The sequence below is a fragment of the Spermophilus citellus genome (genome assembly GCF_964194105.1).
Source record: "Spermophilus citellus genome assembly, chromosome: 11".
Classification (NCBI taxonomy): domain Eukaryota; kingdom Metazoa; phylum Chordata; class Mammalia; order Rodentia; family Sciuridae; genus Spermophilus; species Spermophilus citellus.
Window position 1 is genome coordinate 69,960,592 of NC_138192.1, and position 22,314 is coordinate 69,982,905.

At 31.6% G+C, this 22,314-nt stretch overlaps 1 protein-coding gene across 1 annotated transcript in view; it reads right to left on the minus strand.

Annotated features, from left to right (window-relative positions):
- Positions 1–1,594: 1,594 nt before the first annotated feature.
- Positions 1,595–22,314, minus strand: part of SCN1A (sodium voltage-gated channel alpha subunit 1) — a gene marked incomplete at both ends in the record, with an annotated part of 87,543 nt that continues 66,823 nt past the window's right edge. Inside the window, 7 exon segments of the mRNA XM_081260628.1 lie at positions 1,595–2,772; positions 4,566–4,836; positions 6,334–6,431; positions 8,618–8,759; positions 10,426–10,479; positions 12,709–12,990; positions 19,528–19,650. Of these exon segments, the coding sequence (XP_081116754.1) occupies positions 1,595–2,772; positions 4,566–4,836; positions 6,334–6,431; positions 8,618–8,759; positions 10,426–10,479; positions 12,709–12,990; positions 19,528–19,650 (2,148 nt within the window).

Here is a 22,314-nt window from a genome sequence, read left to right on the forward strand (position 1 = left end):
AGTCTTGTTTTCATTTCTTGTTTAGCAAATATCTTCCATGAAAAAGTACTATGGACAGAAAGTAAGAAAAGTGATTGTGATATCAACCTGAAGATAATTTCCTCTTCATATTTATGTACATAATGCTGAAAAATAAAATAAAATGACTTTTTACAGTATTTATATTTGCTTATAAAATTCTAAACACATTTTAACAGGTTAAGCGGTGTTTTTTTAAACATGTCTGTACAATCTGGCTATACACCATATGTTATTCACTTAAAATTTTAAAATAACCAAAAAGTTGTTAGAGTGCGGCAAACTATTGTTTAATGACTTAAAGAAATGAGATCTGGTGAACAATTTCCTTGACTTTACCACTGACATATGGTTTCTCATAAATGAGATTCTGAGCAGTGGGAGAAACCAGATACAGCAGCATGGTAATATAAACATGCATTGATAGCATCCAAACTATCTATAATGGTACGGAATACATTATATTACCTGTATAAAGCTTGCACTCTACATTTCTTGTGGTACATATTTGATGCAATAAATACTGTGCTTAGGTCATTATTTGTTTGCTCAAACGTGCACCACAGGGTAAAATGACTATTTACATAATAAATAGCATTTCATTAACATATACAGTGTCAACCTCGCTGAAGATGGCTAAACAAAGTGCAGGATTAAGCAGAAATTTATAAAGGATTCGTTTGGTCAATTCAGTCTTCTGGGGGGGTGGGGGTGAGGATCAGTATTCATTATTTAGAGTTTTTAATACAATAAACAGAAATATAACATTTATGACTCCAGACATTTGAATGAAGTTTGCACCTGCTAAGACTTAATGACTTACCCCCAAACAATCTACTTGGTCTAGGGGCTAGACTGGATGAAACAAGATCAGCAAGGCACCTCCAGTTATCACCCAGCTACCCTCCCAGGAACACAGATGAGGTTTAAGAACTGCTTAAGAACTGTCGTGGCTTCCCTTGTTACTCTTTTCCTCATGCATGATCTTTAAGTGCAGCATGCCTTCATGCAAACCATGTCTTGGTGAAGGTGGGAGGGCCATGAGGCTGCCATGACCCCCAGGTGGCATACCTGTAAAAGGGGTCCTTGAGTCTATTTCCCAACAGAAATCCTGTTTACAAAAATAGTCACATATAACAAACAACATATGGATTAAAAAAAAGATGAATCCACTAACAGAGTTTGTAAAAACGTGACAAATGTGGCAGTTGAAATGCAAACAGTGGATACAATTACTACACTAAAGTGTTTCATGTTAAACAATCCCCAAATTATAAGTTTGCACCCCTTTAAACTGGTCCCTACAGTCTGCATAACCACTTTGTCTCTTGTCTTCAGCAGTGTCAGCTGGTAGTGAGGACAGTAACCTCCTGTCAAGGTTGTCTCCCCTTTACACAGAGTCACACAGTTTGCCGACAAGGGGGTCACTGTCTTATTGTAGGCACTGACCTTAAGTAGATTTGTGTAAAAACAGTCAGTTTGGCATTGACCTCCTAATAGAGTCCTGTTGACAAAAATACATCACCTTCACAGGCTGTAAACAATTTGTCACCCAATTATTTTTATTTGTTTTTGTTTATTTCCCTTTGGCTTTTTCATCTTTTCCTTCTTGCTCGTGTTTTTCCACAATTGGCTTTGTCACCCGATCATAGGAGGGTGGACAGACTGCAGTGGACATGGTCAGATCAGTTTTCTCTGTAATAGAGTTTTCATTTATTCTATCGATTATCATGTCTTCTTTTACAAGATGATTAGCCCCACCTTTGAGTTTGTTCTTATTATATGTAAATGAAGCTTGTTTGACAGTCCGCTTTAAAAGGTGGCGCCTGTAAGCACGCTGAATAATAACAGCAGATACTTCCTCTTGTTTTCGTTTCAAAGTAGTAGTGATTGGCTGATAGGAGACCTTGGAAGGATTGGAAGCCATGAACCGCTCTTCCATCTGTATTCGGAGGGCATCCATCTCTCCACTCTCTCCTAGGACGCGCTTTGTAAAAGCAAATAAGATGTCTAGACAGTGGATTCGGTCACCACTCACCATGGGCAAATCCATAGCAATGAGCTGGAGTTTGTTTGGTTGTGGCAAATTGAGAGGAGGTTCAAGAGCAGCTGCAAACTGAGATAGTTTTTCAAATTCCATGAACTGGGTTGCATCAGGATCAAACTTCTCCCAAACCTCATAGAACATCTCAAAGTCATCCTCACTCAGGGGCTCTGCACTTTCTTCAGTAGCAACACTGAAGTTCTCCAGGATGACAGCGATGTACATGTTCACCACGACCAGAAAGGATATGATGATGTAACTGACAAAAAAGAAAATCCCAACAGAGGGGTTCCCACAGTCTCCCTTAACTGAGCTTCCAGGATTAACTTTATTAGGATCACAGTCAGGTGGTTTACTGTTGAGAATAGGTGCCAGCAATCCATCCCAGCCAGCAGAGGTGGTGATTTGGAACAGGCAGATCATGCTGTTGCCAAAGGTCTCAAAATTGAACATGTCATCAATTCCAACTTCCCTCTTAACGTAGGCAAAGTTAGACATTCCAAAGATGGCATAGATGAACATGACCAAGAAGAGCAGGAGGCCGATGTTGAACAAGGCAGGAAGGGACATCATCAAAGCAAAAAGCAGTGTACGGATCCCCTTAGCCCCTTTGATCAGACGTAGGATTCGGCCAATCCTGGCAAGACGGATCACTCGGAACAGGGTTGGGGACACAAAATATTTTTCTATCAACTCAGCAAGAAACATTCCTGTGGATAAATGATGAGAGTAAAAGAAAGAAAAAAAGAAAAAATAAAACAATGAGAATACAACCAGTGAAAAAGTTATTAAGATAATGCTTAAGTTTTTAAGGCTCTGAGGTAAATTCAGAATACTGAAATTCAATTATATTTCTTAGATATCACACATACATAATACAGTCATCTTTCAGTATCTGCAAGGTACTGATTCCAGGACTCCCTTTCACTCCTTCCTGGGAATTCATGGATAATCAAGAATACCAGAATTCATGGATAATCAAGTCCCATAAAATATATAGTACTTGCATTTAACCTATGCACATTCTCCTGTATACTTTAAATCATCCCTAAAATACTTACAATACCTAACGCAAAGTAAATGCTATGTAAGTAGCTTATAATCTATTATATAGGAAATAATAACAAGAGAAAGAATCTGTATATGTTCAATAGAAATGCACTTTTTTTCTGAAGATTTTTTGTCCATGATTTATAAAGAACACACAGATGCAGAACTCACAGGTGTGGAAGGCTGAATGATATAATCTAGATTTATCATAGAAAAGTTGTAAAATAGTACAATAAATACATAACCACCCTCCATCTAGATTCACGAATTGTTAACGTTTGGACCCATTCATGTCTGTTATCTATCTTATCTATATTATGATTTGATTTTGACATTCAACAATAAATTAAACCATAAGAACCACAGTATTTTTTGTCTTTGAGGGATGTTGACAATCTATTTTTAACCTTACATTCCCAAGTCAGGATCTAAAATAAATAAATAAATGCACAAGTCTGGTGAACAACAGCAGTCAATAATGTTAGTATAAACTTATATGAATATAATTTCTTTTTTCTGAAATTTCCAAATTATAAATCCTCTTTTTATATTTTATCCATCAAAAAGTAGTTTTTGATGCTATTTTCATCTATGAACTTGATGCTCTTCTGAGCTTCCATTATAATATTCTTATTTACATATTTGCTTGTGTACCTTATGGTGCATTTGTGAAAGGATCCAAGGTTGAAGTTTGTTTTGATTCCCTGTGTCTGGTATTGGTATCAAGTCCCTTTTTTTTTTTTAACCTTTTTTTCCAATTTTCCTTTTAAATAAAGACTATACTGAAGAATAGCTCAAAAATCTAAATGCCTTTGAGTTGAAAGGATTATAGTCATGGATTAGATTGGGGATCAAAAGTATATATAACACATGAATTGGATTTAAGGCCAATTTATTCAGAGTGGGGAATGATATGAAAATCTGCCCCCAAAAGGTTCCCTTTAATGGATGGTAAAACATTGACTGATGTCCCCTTGTTTAAGAGAGAGTGAATATTTCAGGCCTACACACAGAGGTCTTCCCTTCACAAGACCTTCACTTATATCTGTTATGAAAAGAGTTGTTGTTCATGAAGTCTATTGTAAATTTCAGGCTTTTAAGTATATAACTAAGGAAATGAAGTTCCGGTTTACCGCACTTCCCTTGTGCATGATTAGTAAAACTTCATTTTTATGGTAATGTAGAAAATCTTTGTATCTGCTAACATTTAGTCTTGGTCTTTTTCATCATTTTGTTCTATTTTTCCTTATCTTTCAACCAGCTTCCAACAGTATCTACATGCTGGTGTCTCCACAGCTTTTCTCTAATGTAATGTCTTTCCTGATTATACTTCTGGATGAAATGCATCAAAATAATCACAGTGATTAAATGTTGGGAGAACCTCTATTCCAAAGTTGTTTTTACCTTTCACTTTTTTTTAAACTGAATTTGAGAAATCTTAAATATTTCTTACCTACAATGGAAAGAATGACAACCACAAAATCAAAAATATTCCAGCCAATCGTGAAATAATAATGGCGGAGGGAAATGAGCTTCAGCACACACTCTCCGGTGAACAACACGATGAATACCAGATTGATGCGTGACAGAATGTTAGTCACATATTCACTTTGGTCATCTGTTTCCACCATCATTGTGACCATGTTAAGGCAGATAAGAATCATGATGCTTATGTCAAAAACTTGTCTGGTTACAAAGTCAAAGACCATTCCTTGAAATTTGTTCTGTAGAGAAACAGAAATGCTTTTAGCAACAGTTTTATTTTTTTGCACACTAGCATATGCATCAGCAATTTTTGCATTAATTCACTGTCTAATACTGTACATTATAGCTGTTTGACCCTGATTTTAGTAAGCGATGATTTATGGCACATTGATATTTAAAATTTAGTTATCTAAATTACTATTTATCTGTACCTATTCATCAGAACAGCAACTCCTTGTCCAAACAGTTTCTAATAGGAAACATCAAATACTGTATACACCAGTCAGAGGAAACAAAATGCATATCAATATACTAAAATTATGAGGTGAGACACCTGTTTGATTTGATGTTACCAAACTTTCCCATGATCAGTTGGATTAATACTATTAGTACAATAATATTAATAATCAATTTCCTTTATTCTCAAAGAATTATTAAAGGGAACTTGGGAATCTCAGGATACATACAGTTACATTCCACGTATGATAATACTGATATTTCTCCTACTAAAGAATCTTCGCTAGCATTGTCAGAAACAAAATGCTGAGCCTCCACAGGGATAATCAGACCAGATCTACGTTCCTTGTTTTGATGTTAAAAGAAAAATTTCACATGTTTTGTAACTGATTTGTAGTTCTCTTCCCCAGTTCTGTCACTGTCAGATACTGAAGGCCATCATCTGTCTATTTCCCTGGCCAATAAAAAAATCTAAGGATATTTAGTATTTTCTATACACATCATTGACTCATTTCTACTTCTAGTAATAAATATCAACATAGTAAAGTATATATTTCTCATCATTCTCAAAAAGGCACATTGGCTTAGCATTATGAATTTTCTCTGATGCTCCATCCAAATTTAAGCTCAACGATCATTGTCATGAAAATCGTTAATGTGGTCAAGGTCCCTCCATTTTCACAGCTTGTTTAGTTCATCATGGAAATACAAGGATTGTTATTTATCATGTTGAAATGTAATCCTTGACCTTGATTTTTAAAAGACATTAGTAATTTCTAAATTTATAGTCAATATGAATGGTAGTTGCTGAAATTCTTTCCTTCTCCAAAACACTCAGTACTTCTAGGGAAATATAAAATGAAAGTAAAATTTTATTTCACTTAACAATTCATCAACTTCTTAATCTAGTAGGAAACTACTTGTACCTTAGCTCCATCCAAAGGTTTACTCACTTCCCAGCATTAAATGGCAACTACTCTACAAATAGATAATTAACTCTCTCTGCCGCTCTGATGTCTACACATTCTCTGGCCATTTAATTTGAATTCTAATTGTGTAGTTCTAAATCTTTTGAAGAAAAAGGTACATTTTTATATGTCATCTTGTTCAGTCTTTTAATTTTTTTTACTATTACCATAAAAGTATGAATTAATGATTCTCTAAATGTGAAAGAAAATTTTTTTTGTTGGAAATGTTAGCTGATTTCTTTTCTCTGAGAAAACCCATACAAATTTTTGGTTTTGTATACTTTTCCCCCCATATCATTTGATATTTCTTACTCCTGGTCGAGGTATAGGCTTTTGTGGCTTTTTCGATCCTAATTTTTTCATTGCATTATAATATTTCTTCTGTTCTTCTGTCATAAAGATGTCTTGACCTCCAAAGTATAGAAAAGAAAAATCAAAACTGGTTAAAACTGTGTCCATTTGTGCATGATTTTTCAATTACAATAAAAGGGACAGTTAAAATGTAATGTAATTTTGAATCAATTAGCATGTTTATGCTGAGGATTTGAGTAATTAAATGTACTTTGTAGGCATTGTAATTTCATTTAGTTCTTACATTCATTTAAAAAGACATTATTATTATTATTATTATTTTGAGAAGAAAAACTCATAAACTATAAGCACTTACCCAAGATCATATACTCAGGGAGTGGTAAAATTTGGCTCACTGAGATAGTAAATATATATTTAGTTCCTTACATATATATATTACTTTTTTTTTTGTATTGGGGATTTAATCTATAGGAACTCAACTACTGAGCTTCATCCCCAGTTTTCATTTTGAGATTGTATCTCATTAGGTGCCCAGGTTGGACTCAAACTTAAGATCCTCTTTCTCAATCTTCCCAATCACTGGAATCAAGCACTGTGCCACTGTGCCTGGCAACATATTACTTTTCTGAGTTAAATACAATGATGTTCTTATTCAAATTTAGCAAAGAGTTAAAGATATTTATATTGCAAGATGATTTGCAGTTAGCCATGAAAGTCACTCGACTCTGTCAAGTACTGAACCAAAGAAACGGAAAGAGAACTGGACGAGTTGAGGGATGAATCAGAAATCCTAAGTATAGCAGGTGTGGGACAGGAGAGTAGGGACAGAGGACTGGACACAAGCTGATGAGTAAATGGAAAAGCTTGATACTGACAAGATTATGCTATTAGTAAAGAGAATAATGTAGTCTTAGGAGTAGAAATATTTTGTATTGGGAAAAAAAGCAATCATTACATAATAAAAAAGCAACTAAGCAAATGAGACGTAACAGTACATAAAAAAAAGCAAATGGCTGAGAGACACTTGAAATCCCATTCAAATTAATTCGTAAGAAAAATTTAAAAATTGTAGCTTTCATCTTGTCAAATACTAAATATTCAAAATCAAAGAAGTTTTGATACCAGCAAGAGAACAGCAAGTACCACTTGCACATTTATATATATTTACTAGTAGTTCGAATGCCTACATTATTTTGGGGAAGGAAAACAATTATGGGAATTTATCCTAAGGAATAGCTAAAAACTCAGTTTCTTTTTTTTTTCCTTTATGGGATACAAAAATTTGAAAGGTAGCATTTAAATCATTTAAGATTAGGAGGAATTTAAATTATCAACTTGTTAGGGAATGGTTAAATAATTTCTGTTAATGTATACATAAAGACTTAAAAATGGAAAATACTTATGTCAAAGAAAATTTTAAGTTGTAGATGGAAAAAAAGAATTTCAACAATAAGAATATACATAGAAACACTGTGAATAGAAGAACATGAAATATGAATAGTGGTTATCCCAGTGACAATATTTATTTACTTTTCATGCTTTCTATAATGAACATATATAAACAATAAAATGAGCTTCATAAATGATAATTACAAATAGAGATCTGTACAATTTAGGACTTGAAGTGATAGCTTATACTTAAATATCTGGGAGAAAGAAATGGACATTATAAAAGGAAACAAGAAGGAAAAAAAGTATGAAAAGAAACACTAGAGAAAATTTATATCTGGTGCCTAATTTCTTGCAAAGATTGAGTCTGTTTTTTCTTTTTGATCAACATGTATTAATTGTACATATCAGTGGGGCTTTGTGTTATACTTCAATAGATGGATAGATACAACATACACTGATCAAATATAGCCTGCCTTTATCCACCCTTTTATTCTACTTCCCAACCTCTAGTAATTTTTTAACTGATGATATGGATAAAGGGGCCTGGGGATTTATAAGGACAAAACATGGCAAAGTAGAACATTCCTCAGATTTTTTTGTAGATTTTTATAAATTATTTTCTTTCAAAAGAGAGCCAATGTTATTTCTTAATTAAAATAGGGATAAAAAGCAGAGATATTTGGTGAGCCTGCATACAGGTGTGTGAACAGTCATTCATTCTCAGCTTTCTATAGCCTGAAAGAGAGTGGTAGTTGATAGCAGAGGAGGAGAAAGGAAAAAATAGTTCATATATAGAACCCTTTGTTCTGTGAATTTGAGTACTCATTTGATGAATAAAGTATCCTAAATATTAATTTTTCTAATTCAGTAGGAGAGAAAATATTAGAAATACTTATCTTCTTTTTTTGCTGGTTGAAATTATCTATGATGACACCAATGAATAGGTTCAAGGTGAAGAAGGACCCAAAGATGATGAAAATAACAAAGTAAAGATACATGTACAGACTTTCCTCATACTTGGGCTGCAGTTCCACCTACCAAAGGAGAATATTTTGCAAAATATTACAATATATTTTAATGTGGGAAATATCACTGGTCCTTTTTCATGAGTATAGAAAATACTGTACTTAGCAATATTTCAGGATTTTTTCCTGTATTAACTACCTCTAAAAATCTCTGAAATATATATATATATATCCTTTAGTGATATATATTTTTAATAATCTTATTTTTATACCTTTACTTAATTAATTTTTTTGTGGTGCTGAGGATCGAACCCAGTGACCCACACATGCTAGGCAAGCGCTCTACCACTGAGCTACAACTCCAGTCCTTTAGTGATATTTTCATGTGAAAAATATTGTTATTATGATACTGTAGAATCTAATTTTTGTAACCACAATTAATGTTTTGTTATTTGGACAGTAATGTGATGAATTTGGAAGGTTTTTAAGGTACATAAAATTTAGCATTTTAAAAATTAGTGAAAAATTACTTCTACAAATACATATGAAATACATGTAGAAAAAATCATTTACATATGCAAGAATGTATTTAGCAAATAATAACTGAATTATTCATTTGTATGTTTGACATCCTACCCCAACATGATATTCATTCATTGGATTTTTCAGATCAAGTAGACATAAATGGAAAGTTCATTTTAAATTCTCAATTCATAATTTAATCTCTAAATTGTATGTATAACAAATAGGCATAGAGCTATCACTTTTAAGCTAGTAAAGAGGTAAGGAGTTGCTACACCTAGTTCCCAGATCAATTCAACTCTTATCAGAGATGGTAGAATTAAAACTGACCAAAAACATAAAGCAAAATATATTTAATGGTCAAATAACACAATTCTGAAGGCTATTGGGAAGGTACTTAGCAAAAAAGGAAAGGTATTGTGGCTTCAATAAAGGTAAAAACCAAACTATCAGTTCAGTCTAAAAACTACAGGGACAGAAGATGTTAAAGTCATGTCTGTGGATCATGAATTAAAACAGATGACAACTCAGAATGGAAAGAGGAAGGCCTATAGAAAATATTCAATTTCACAATGTTTTGAAGACTAAAATTAGAATAAACATGAATATCAATTTATATTACTGAAACATGGAAGACATTGGGGTCAGATAAAGTAGATCTTAGCTGATACATACTTGGAGGAATCTACTAGCAAAGATGTGATGACAACATTTTCAAAGGATCTAATAAATTTATGGATATTGACATCATATAACAGAATGGATTTGAAAGAGACTGTTAAGTAAATCTGTGGCCCTAGGACAGTTTCTGTAGTTTTTCATGTTGTTTTACATGGAGGGTAACTATACCTTTCAGCAACTGATGGAAATCATATATTTATTCATACCTGCTTTTGCAAACCAAAATTACTAGTGATTATAAAATTTGTGGATAAAAAGGAAATGAAATAGAAAAATATTAACAAGAAGAACATCTGTTACTTATTAAATAGATGCGCTTATGTTACCTTTGACTTTAAAAATAATTCATGCTTTTTAAATTTATCTTAATGAGATCTTACTGATAAACATTGCTATACTCAAGTATTAACCTGAGTCATATTTTTTTCTTGAATATATTTAACCAACATAGACTCATTTCACTTGTTTTGTTGATTTTATTTAAGCACCTCATCAAAATAGTAAAAAGACTTATAATATAAAGAATACTTACATTTCTGGAATCAACCGCTGCATACATGATATCCATCCATCCCTTAAATGTTGCCTATTGAAAAGGACACACATTTTATTTGGAGCCAAAATACTTCAGAACTGATGTTTATAAATATTCTTAAAGATACACTTTAAAGGAGTATTTTTGGAAAACATTTCAAAACAAATTTATAGGGATTTTGGACCCAAAATACTAAATAAACATAATGATCATTTTATAGATAATCCTGCTTGATAATCGAATTATAAGTAATTCTCTATTCTTTATAATTAATGAACTCATGAAATTTAAAGTGCTATTACAACTTGGTAGAACACTTTTAGAAAGCCTTACAAATGTAAACACATTTGATCATATCTATAGCAGCCAAAAACTTAAAAATCAGATCTGATTATAATCTGCTGAAATCTAAAGTGACTGAAATGAGATTTCTGTTTTTTATAACATTATATAAATTGAAAATAGTATTGAAGCTATTCTGTTAGGACTGTAGAAGTTAAGCATTCAGAAATAATCTTACATTCCACTTTTTATCTGTATTTTTTGCACAGAAGGCATTAATATGGGCAAGAGAAGTAGAAAACAGTACAGTAGACACTTGGTATTCAGTTTAAAGGATTCCAAGTTTAATAATTTACTGTAATTTTTTACTTATCCTGTACATGAATTTTTGAGCTCTGTGGGTCTTTAGCTAATGAAGGAGCCTAATAATTTTCAGCATCTGTATCATACATGCTTTGTAACTCTAACACTGTGGAGTGGTGGCATCATGAGAAGATAGACAAGTGAGTATGTTGTAATGGAAAGAGAAAGATATGATTCTTGGCAATAGAAATATATTGTACCACAAAGAGAGAAATGTTGAATGTGTCAATGGCTTCAGTCAGTGATGGAACAAGTCCATTACATACTTGGCACAGGAATAGAAAAGCAGACTCGTGGAACAATTTCAAGGAATTACTAATCAACAGACGTGATTCTGTATATAGCCGATTATGAAGCTGTATTTTAGTTGTTTTTTTTTTTCAGTAGCAGAATATATTTAATAAATTTGTACAGAACTTCATATTTTCAAAATGTTAGCATTTTGAAGGATTGCTTAAATTTTTCAAATTTTCTTTCCTCAATTTTATGGATGAAATGATATGCTTCAGTAACATTTACAAGTGTGAGTACTAGTAAATAGGATAAATGCCCAAAGAAATGTCATTCTTACTTAGTATAGTATTAAATAAATCATTTTGCTAGATTTTAAATCCATATTTTAATTGCATGAACATTAAGAGATTTAAAATGTCCAGAAGAAAAACAAAAATTTTCAACAAAAAGGTGGGAGGAATTGAAATCATAGTAAAGACACCAGAGAAAACTGTAAGAGGATTTTGAGGAGGATAGGTTTGTTTGCTTAGTGATTGTCCTGGTTGAACAACTAAAAATGTTATCCCAGTAACATAACCATATTTCTACCCTAAAGACCCTATAGAAGCACAACAGAAGAAATTTGACAGAAGCTCTGTTTTTGTATTAAAGCTGAGTTTTTAGCAGCAAAATCAGAGTAGCATCTTTACTGTATTTTTCAAAAACTCTGGGCCATTTTTATTCACTGCTTTATTATAATGAGGTTGCAGCTAAGTGTCGTAATATTATTTCTAGTTTTGTCAATTTTTGCTTTTTTATTAATTATGAACTGCATTTTTTTAGAGAACTAGTCTTAGATACATAGTAGGATATTTAGGATAAAATATAATTAAATAATGGTTAATTTCATCTTATTGCAAGAATCTAATCATAAAACTTAAATATCATTCCAGAATCTCCAATCCAAAATAATATAACTAAACAGCAGTTGATTCCTCCAAATCAGTTACAATCTCATCAGGTGTTAAGTATTTATGTGTTGGGGAGAGGAGTAATCCATCAGTGAAAAACGTTTTCAATTGAAATAGAAAAAAAATTAATAACAAAGTTATTGATTTAATAATCAACTTGTTCATATACGAAGTGAAGGAAATTTAGAAAAAAAAGGAAAAACATAAAGGAAAAAGGAGAAAAAGATCTATGGAAAGACCTACAATATCTGGTCACTATTGACCACATTGACCATGTTTGCACATGTAATGAAGTTGCCATCCACCTGGGCTCACAAACTTGTACTAATAAATCAAAATTAGAAAAAAATGGTATAAACTTTCTTCTTAGTAACTCAATAACAGTTGTAGTCATTACGTTGTTATTATTCTGAACAATAAAAATATTTCAGAGAAAATAGTGTTCACTTACAACTTGGAGCAAAGAGAGATACCCAAATCCTACATTATCAAAGTTTACTTTCACATTTTTCCACCGGGCAGTCTCATTTCTTTCTATTAGTTTTAGGCAATCAGAATGATTATTCACTTCGCTGATCTCAAACATGTCACCAGTTGTGGTGTTAACACAGTGGTAGAATTTGCCAGCAAACAAATTTACGCCCATGATGCTGAAAATTAGCCAGAATATAAGACAAACCAGAAGCACATTCATGATGGATGGAATTGCTCCTAAAAGGGCATTCACAACCACCTAATACACAAATGGAAAAAAAGAAAAGTCAGAATTCTTATTGGTTAAAAAAGAAAAGACATTCCCCTAGTAACCTTTAATCTTTCATATTTTTTATATCAAGAACCACTTATCCTAGAATATGCTTTTAAAATCAAAGTAAAAAATATTGAAATGAAATCCACTATTTCTTAAGCAATATGCTTAGGAAAACAAATACAGGCAATATAACAAAAAATTAAAGCTTAAAAAAGGGAGAAGTTCTAACAGATTAAAGGAAAAGCGAAATCAGAGGAACTTGCTGCCAGATGAAGACAGAATATGTGCTGCTTACTAGAAAAAAGAGAAGTAGGAATCTTACACAGAAGATTAACTCATTTAAAGAAGGCAATATATTAAAGAACAAAACTAAAACATTTGGGCATGAGTTGATTTGACTATTATACTTTTAAAATAAATAAAAAATATTCATATGTCTAAAAATAAGAATATCATATAATACCTAATGTAATTTTGGCCTTAATTATTCATGCATTGCTATGACTAATAATTTTTGCATAAGAAGCAAGACAATTTAGCGTTATGTATTTCATTAGATCATCACATCGTTTATTTCAAGCTCCAGTCATATAAATTGTTTCATTTACTGAGTTTAATCCAATAAACTTATTTTAAATGAAACAAATTGGTTTCTTAAGAAAAGGAGGGATACAATACATAGTTCCCAAATCTGATGTGATTACATTAAGTTCTGTGCTAAGTTATTATCTACTCTTCTCCTATGGAAAAAGGTTTTTACCCCCTCTTTATTTCTCTGGACCACAAATTAAAAATGTGAGTTTTTATATTTGACAACACTGTAGTCCTTGCTTCCTCCTCCACAGTTCCCACTGGAGCTGCACATGAATATCTAAGAAGGAAGATAAAGACAAACTCTAAAATGCTTGCAAGTGGCTGGTGTCTCAGACTTGAACATTAATAGCTGAGATTAATTCCACCTATGCACCTCTATTATTGCTGTAAATCTAATTCAAAGTAAACAGGCACCAAAAATATCTTCTATTTGTCTTTTGATTCCAGTGTGCTTTTAGAACAAAATTCTGTATCTATCTGGGGGGAAAAAAGAACAAGAAGCAATTCTTTATACTTTCAAACTCTGTAAAAAGTCTATACAGAACTCGAGGCCTTCTGAGGATATAAAACACTGTAATAAATGGGCCAAAGGAAATAATGAAACTAGTAATGATAAACATGGGAAATGAATATGAAAAAGTTAACTCAGCTTGAGTTAGCCAGGGAGAACCAGATAATGTGATCTACACAGTTGACCAAACCGAAACACCTTATGCTATTTTATTGTCTATCTTAAAATTAACTGAATAAAACTCTATTTTGTATTCCATTTTTAAATGCAAGGACACAATCAGATTTCTTTTAGACTTGAGATTTGAAAGTTGAAATCAAGTTATTTCTTTCCATCCTTGTCTGAATATTTTGTTTGTCATCCACACTAAAATGCTCTTTCTACTGTTATACAAAAATTGCATATTAAAATACATAATTTTACCTTCAACACTCAGTATAGAGTGTTAGCAGACACTTTCTTGCATTTCTTTATAGCTACTTCTTACATTCTTTTCATATCAGTCTGTAAGTCTCATATTTCTTTCTTCAAAACTTTTCTCATTTGTCACTTTTCCATCCTCATGGTCACCATCCTTATCCTGGTGATAACCTTCCTTTTTGTATTATTGTCAAATGCTCCTTTCTCTTGCCTTCAATATACGTAAGATTAATTAATCTTCCCCAAGTCCTATATTAAAATTATTTAATGGCTCCCCAGTAATTACAAAAAAATGTTTTCCTTGTCACGATACGCATATCACTCCACAATCTACACCTCAAGTTTAACTTCTCTGGCCACCTACCCTTGATGCTGCCCCAACTAATAGAGTTACCATGTGCTAATGTAATTGCCAGAAAATTGAGATGCCATTTCTTTTTAATTCCTTGTCCAATATCTCCCTTTCTGAAATAGTCTCCTTTCTCAGAGGCTTTAATTCAAATAGCACTTCTTTTATGGAGCCTAACCTTCATCCTCACTTAGCCACCTAAATAGACATGAGAGTTTTCTCCTTTGAATTCAAGAATCAGAATTCTACTATACTGGAATGTAGAGATAATGTGATAACTTAGGATTGTGTCCTTACTTGGTAAATAAGGCAGATGAAGTTAAAACAGGTTAAATTCAGAAAGTAGCATCTCATGCTCTTTCCAGTCTATCCTGTCACTTGTCCTAAGTTTTGCTCTCATTTTTCTGTTACCCACATTGCTCTATACTAGATTCATTGTATTCATGTAATCCTTACAGAAAATAAACCTTAAAAAATATAAGATGCGAAATATATTTGTGACTCCTCCAAGACTTTGAGTGTCTGGAAAATATGATTACTACAAAGAGGTTTCAATATGGGCAATATAAAAATGATTGAATGGATGAAAGAATGAAGCAAAGATTAACTTAGTATTTATTGATTAAAGCATAATAGCAGATATCTGGAAATAGCAGATATGGGAGAAGAATAATTAAAGAAGTAAGGACAGATAAATGGGGGAAAAGTAATGAATTTGAGAGATTTACTTTGGAATAGTGACCAGTTTTAAGTTAAAACTAATTCTAATTATGGAATTAGATGTAAGTATGTGCTCTGTAGCAGTGCAATTCAAGATATGATTTGCAAAATTGTTATACATCTGAAGCATTAAAAAGTTTTATTTTACTAAGATAAAGAATTTTATCTTGAAAAAAGGTTTGACATAGTAATGGGAAATATCCTATATAAATGCATAAAAAGAGATGTCTAATAAAGGAAATGTCCTGATGAATAAATATTAGTGGTTGGATTCTAATGCTACTCTACTTGAAATACAGGAAGACTATATGAATAAAAATCAAAAGTAGGTAAAGGAAAAGTCATACATTTCTGAGTCTGGAAAAGAACAATAGAATCTTTGTGTTTTGATCTAACAATAAAATTTGTGTTGTGGGTTTAATTAAGGCAATTATTTCTGAAAGATACACCAATTACTCAAACAAAAATTACAATGGTTTTCTACCTCAGAAATAAAAACTCTTCTTCTTGTACAATATTCCTAAACTTCAAGAGTAAACAAAAAGTAGATTTGTTTTTATTTTTACTGTGATATCTTCTGAGATCCTAGAAAATTAGTTGGGAGCGACTTATTCTAAAAGAAGTGAGTTTATATATTTTTATACTCTTCTCTCTTCTTTACTCTTCTTTTTGTGGTCCAGGGGATCAAACCCATGGCCTCATGTAAATCAATCTTAGTACTTATGATGCTTCTGTTTTAGTTTTGGGTGAGTGTTCTATTCTGCATAATTCAAATAATTTGATTCTTTTATATTAAGGTTTTTTTCCCATTTAAGACACAAATGAGTGCTTATTCAACTCTTCCTTAATATATTTTTGCCTTGTTTACATTTGAGAATAAACTCTATGAACTCACACAATAAAAAGTGAAAATGTCATACAATCAATAACAGTCTTATGAAACCTGGAATGTTACACCTTAGCATATGCTCACACATAACAATAGACTGATAGCATGTAGCTGGCCATTTTCAGAACCCAGACCAAGGTGCTAAATGCCAAGGCATGTAAACTGAAACCATATCTTCAGCTCAATAAGTTAAATTATTTCCACACAATTGTCCTACACCAGGGTTCCCCACCCTCACCAAATAATGTCCCCATAAATGGATAATTCAATATACACATAAAAAGTCATATTTAGTGATACTTAATGAAGATATCAATCATTGTGGTTAAAATCCACAAAAGGTAAATGCAGAAAGGTATTTTTCCCCAAATAAATTTAAGACAATTGAAAATTGTGAATTAGGTAGTAAATATTCCATTGTTCCTACTGTGGTGCAGTTGCACCCTTCCCATTCCCTCCCTCACCCCACTACACATAAGTCACAGTGCAAGGAGTAAAGGTACAAAAGGGGTAATACAGTACCCATAATAAGGGGCTGAGGGGAGGAACCAGCGCTCCACCCCATCCAAGTTGGAGCAAGATTATCCTATATAAAATAGAAATATATAGTTTGTTATTAGTTAGAAATCTGATATGACAGAACATATGGTGTTACTTTTTGTATATGATGCTCTCTGTCTGTTTCCCTATCAATTAATACTTGAGTTCTTTTGAAAAGGTATTTAAGATTACCTAGATTAGGAAATTGAAAAATACAAATTGAAATACAAATTTTATTTTACCCTAGGTATTCACAACATCAATTCACTCAGTTCAGTTTTACAAGTTGGAAAATTTGGACTGGAAATTTGAAATACAATAAATGTTCAAAAGCTGTCAGCCAGAAATGTGCATAAAACATGCAAAACACAAAGTGCAAAGTGATGATAACTTTTTAAATTACTTTTTAAGTTCTTATCAAGCACTATTAACATGCTTTATTCAATAGTGTTGCATAAAAGCACATGCTTTGGAAAAGTGACAGAAAAACAAAATAAAATGAGTGCCTGATTTACACTTTGACACATCTATTGCAATATTATGTTGCTATGAAAAAGAACTAAATGAGAGTTTCTGAATATATTCAAAATTCACTTCCCAACTAGAATCGTGTTACCTTCAACTTCACCATTATTCATGATTCTATTTTTACAAAGTAAAAAAATATCCAAATACTCGAAATATAAAAAATAGAATCAATAATTTGACTCTACAATGCCAAGTAGGTGTTGAAGAGCTCTGTCATTTTAGTGTGGTGTACTTGATGTCATTGTGACGCAAGAAGCCATATTTATAAATATGAAATCTTAAGTGATTTGGTTTTATAATCTATCAGCATCTAAAAGGAGTTTATGTTTCCAAACTTCAAGCTTTAACAACTAGCCTCCAAAAATATATCAATATATAATATTAATAAATTAATAATTATAGATCAGGATAGTTCTGTAGAAAGTATATATAGCTCCATTGTTATGGAAATAAGGAGCTATATATTGAAATAAATGGCCATCCAACTCATGAATTTATTAAGTTTTTAAAAGGTCAAATTTGAAATGTTGATAGCAGTTTATGTGTTAGGCATCATTCAGATTTCAGAAACCTTTTATAATGTATTATTTTAATTCAGACAATATGTTTTCAAGTAGAATGTATGAAAAGTATATTTTTCTTGAGAACTGAAACTGCTACTCTGGAACAAAGAAAGTGACGTTTTAACTGGAAAGCAAACTTAATTTTTACATATCCTAGAGAGAACATCTGATCACATTTTAATGAAAAATTGGTCTGTATGAGAAATAAAGCAGCACTATTTGCATGATAATTTGTTGAATTGTTTCTAATGAGGAAAAAGTTTTCATATATTTAGGGAAATTAAAGAAAAGTCTTACATTTTTAAAAAGTGACATTTATAATAAATTTTAATTTAGAAGAGAACATAGGCTATATGTGACCTAGAAAATGCAAATATAAGTCGACAATACAGCTTAGTTTCTACAAACAGAACCAAACTTCAGGTACCAAAAGAGCAATGTTTTCTGTTGGACTCAGACATTTCAGCAACTTTGTTTAGATAAAAGAAATTTTGGTCCTTTAAAAAAGAATTAATTTTTTATAGATATACCTCATATAAATTAATATTTCATGCTTTTTAAAAAGTCATGGAAAATATCAAGTCAATAATAGCTACATTTCTAATCTGTTATGTATCACGATGAATGGCTTAATGTTTTCTTAACAGGGACAACATAAAATTTTGTGTAATTTTGACAAGTGTGTTTTAACATTAGTTTATGAATCACCTATGATAATGAGTCAAAATTATACATTCAGTTTATTTTGTTATAAGTGTTTTATTTATTGTCATAAAATGTGGATTTGTACATAATATTTATATAATGTCTTCATTTATTTATATTAAGAACACAAGTGCAGTTGTAAATTGAGGCTATATTACATGTATCTATATTAAAAATTAAAAGTTCAGCTAATATTAAATATCTATCCTTGAATATATTCAAATAATGCAAACTTTGGCATTATAAAGACAAAATTTATATGACACTTCATATTTTCCTTTATATTCATTCTTATATACATGTGTGTTTTATATCATTTTCAGTAAAACTCATTAAGTACAGTTGGTTCTTCACAAAGGAGAAGTACATGATGTAGAATTCACTTCAGATAATTATAATATTGATGCTTTAATAGTGCATTTGCTTTTTGTATGTAAAATTGCAAGGAAACTCCCAAAATGAATTAGGAAATAAAGTCATTTTGATGAGCACAGCAGATAAATGATTTTATATCATTTTAAGAGAGGCCTAAATTCTCTTGCATATCACCTAGAAGTAAATATGCAACAGATAAAAGGATTAAGTAGCAAGTTTGCAAGGATTTGCCATTCCTTTCGCATGCACATATTTTCCTTATTCTAAATTTAATTGCACTCAATTTTGGCTATATATGATCTTTCAGGTTTTTCATTTTCCTTACCCTCATCCCTTCAAATCGTGACAAGGCTCGTAAAGGTCTCAGAGCTCTTAGTGTCCTGAGGGATTTGATGGCACCAAGTTCTGAGTAACCCAAGGCATTTGCTGTTAAACTGACCAATGAAACCTGCAGGCACACACAAATAATAATAATAAATAAATGGAACCCTTTTCCTTCAATCTATAGTTATTATGTAAAAATTGTAAAATGCCATTTTAATTTATGTATTTGAAGACAAGTGGTTGGACATATCAGTAAAACTTTTAAAAATTTAAGCAAGTGTTTTCAGTTTAAATTTTAAAAACAAGTTATTTTAAAGACATTAATTAAACACTAGTTTAACAATCAAAATCAAACCATTTTCAGGATGGATTGAAGATCATTATGGTTAAGCAAAATGAACAATACTCAAAGACAAATATCACATTTTTGCTTATATGTAGAGTCTAAAAAAAGTCAACATGAAATAGAAAGGGGAACTTTTAGGGTACAGGGAGCTGGGTGGAGGAAGGAAGAGAGGGCAATAGGGTAATAAGCAAAGCATAATGTATATGTGAATGGAAATATCACAATGAAACCCATTAATTTACATAATCAATATATACTAATAATTAAATTTTTAAAAGCTTGGTCAAAAATAACCTAAATTCCATGTAATTTGTTAACTATTCCACTAATATAAATGAGTTGACCAATTAGTTGGAAAAACAAAATGAAGCATTAATGAAATAAGGACTTGGGGAATAGTTCAGTTGTAGAGTACATGTTTAGCATATGTGAAAACCTGGCTCTAATCCCCAGAATAATCCTCACCATAATCTGCTATAAGGAAGAAATCCAGGTGGGAAAAAATGTCAGAGATATGCTTTATTTTATTGGTGCTGCTGAATTTAGCATTTTGCCTATAGCTAGTTATCTAACAAAAACTGCTATTGTACTAGGAAAAAAGAAATATCTACCTTGAGTTAATATACTACATTATTAGATTATTTATAATCTGTATTGTCAGAAAATTAATGTGATAAATTGGTTTTAAAGGTGATTTTTTTTTGGGGGGGAGGTTTGCCTAATACCTTCTTTTTTACTTTTAAAATTGAGTTCTATGTAAATAATTAAACTTAAAATGTAATTCCATCATAAAATATCCTCTTTATTTGCTAAACTGATTTACAGTTTTTGCTATGTACCTGACCCTAAATGGATAATTGGTGAATAATCAATAGATTTACTTAATTAGCATAAAATATGCAACATTAATGGAAAAAAATCTAATTCTCTACACAAATTGCCCAAATTCTGTATTTGGGCAGTGTTATGATTTTAATGTGAAGAGTACCAATTCTATACACTGAACACTATTTTTGAAGAATTTTCATTTTTTAAAAGTGTGGTAAAGAGCTCTTAGTGTCCTGAGGGATTTGATGGCACCAAGTTCTGAATAACCCAAGGCATTTGCTGTTAAACTGACCAATGAAACCTGCAGGCAAATTTATTAACATTTAACATACTTTTTACATTATTTGTGTTGTGCTATATTTATTTGTGTCATTTTCAGAGTGGTACACTGATCCTTATGAAATAATAAAAATGACATTAAAAATAAAAGTATTCTTTATAGAATTGTTTTTCAAAAGTATTTCAGAAATGCTTTAGTAGAGGATAGGAAAGGCAGCAGAACACATCAGACACAAGTATGGCAATATGTAAAACAGTGGATGTGTAACCGATGTGATTCTGCAATCTGTATTTGGGGTAAAAGTGGGAGTTCATAACCCACTTGAATCAAATGTATGAAATATGATATGTCAAGAACTATGTAATGTTTTGAACAACCAATAATAAAAATTTAAAAAATCAATTGGTAATAATGTTAAAATCATATTTCTTCCCCCCCCAAAGCTCAGAAATGTAACAAATAAAATAGTACAAAATTAAATTCAGTATATTTCAAAAGGGTTAACTTATATTTAAAATCTAGTGTAAAAATTTATGAGGACTAATTGATTTAATTTCTAATGCTTGAAACCTCAATATGAGAAACTTCTTCCCTTTTTGATATGACAAAGCAATTACTTTATTTAGGTTTCTCTCAATTCATTCATTTTATGGGAACATTATTAAGCATTTCAAATTGCTTTATTCTGACCTTTGTTTAGAATCAAGGAGACCTAATGTATGTATGACTCAGTTCTAGAAACAGTTTCCATGAGAAACATTTATAGTCCTGATGAATATTATCCTTTAGGTGAAAAACTGTTGCCCATTGAGTCATGATAATTTGGACATGATTTCCAAAGCTGAAATCATGCCAAATTGATAACATGAAATATGATATTTAATGAATTTTGAAGTCAGACACTTAATTTAGGCTAAGTGAAACATTAATTATTGGATATACAAATCCTACAAAGAGTTGTGTGGTCTATAATGGGCTTGCCACAAGTCTAGTCTACATTCTAGCATAATGGATAAATAAAGTACTCATGTCTTTCTCAGTTCTCTGCACAGCTTATCTCCTATAATGGAGCTATCATCTATGCAACCTATATTTATGTCTACCTTTAAAAGCTTTTGTAGATCAAAGAGAACTTTTTGTTAATTATAAAAGTGCCCACCTGCCTCAGTGTTTATTGAGCATCTTTAATTTTGTTCAGTTAATACCACCATTTTACAAAGTTAGGGGCAAAGTAACTTAGTGGCTCCAAACTAACAAGTGGGCAGGGGTAAAAACATGAGTTTTTCTGATTTACAACATAAAACATTTATGCAACATGCTTTTTATTATCCATT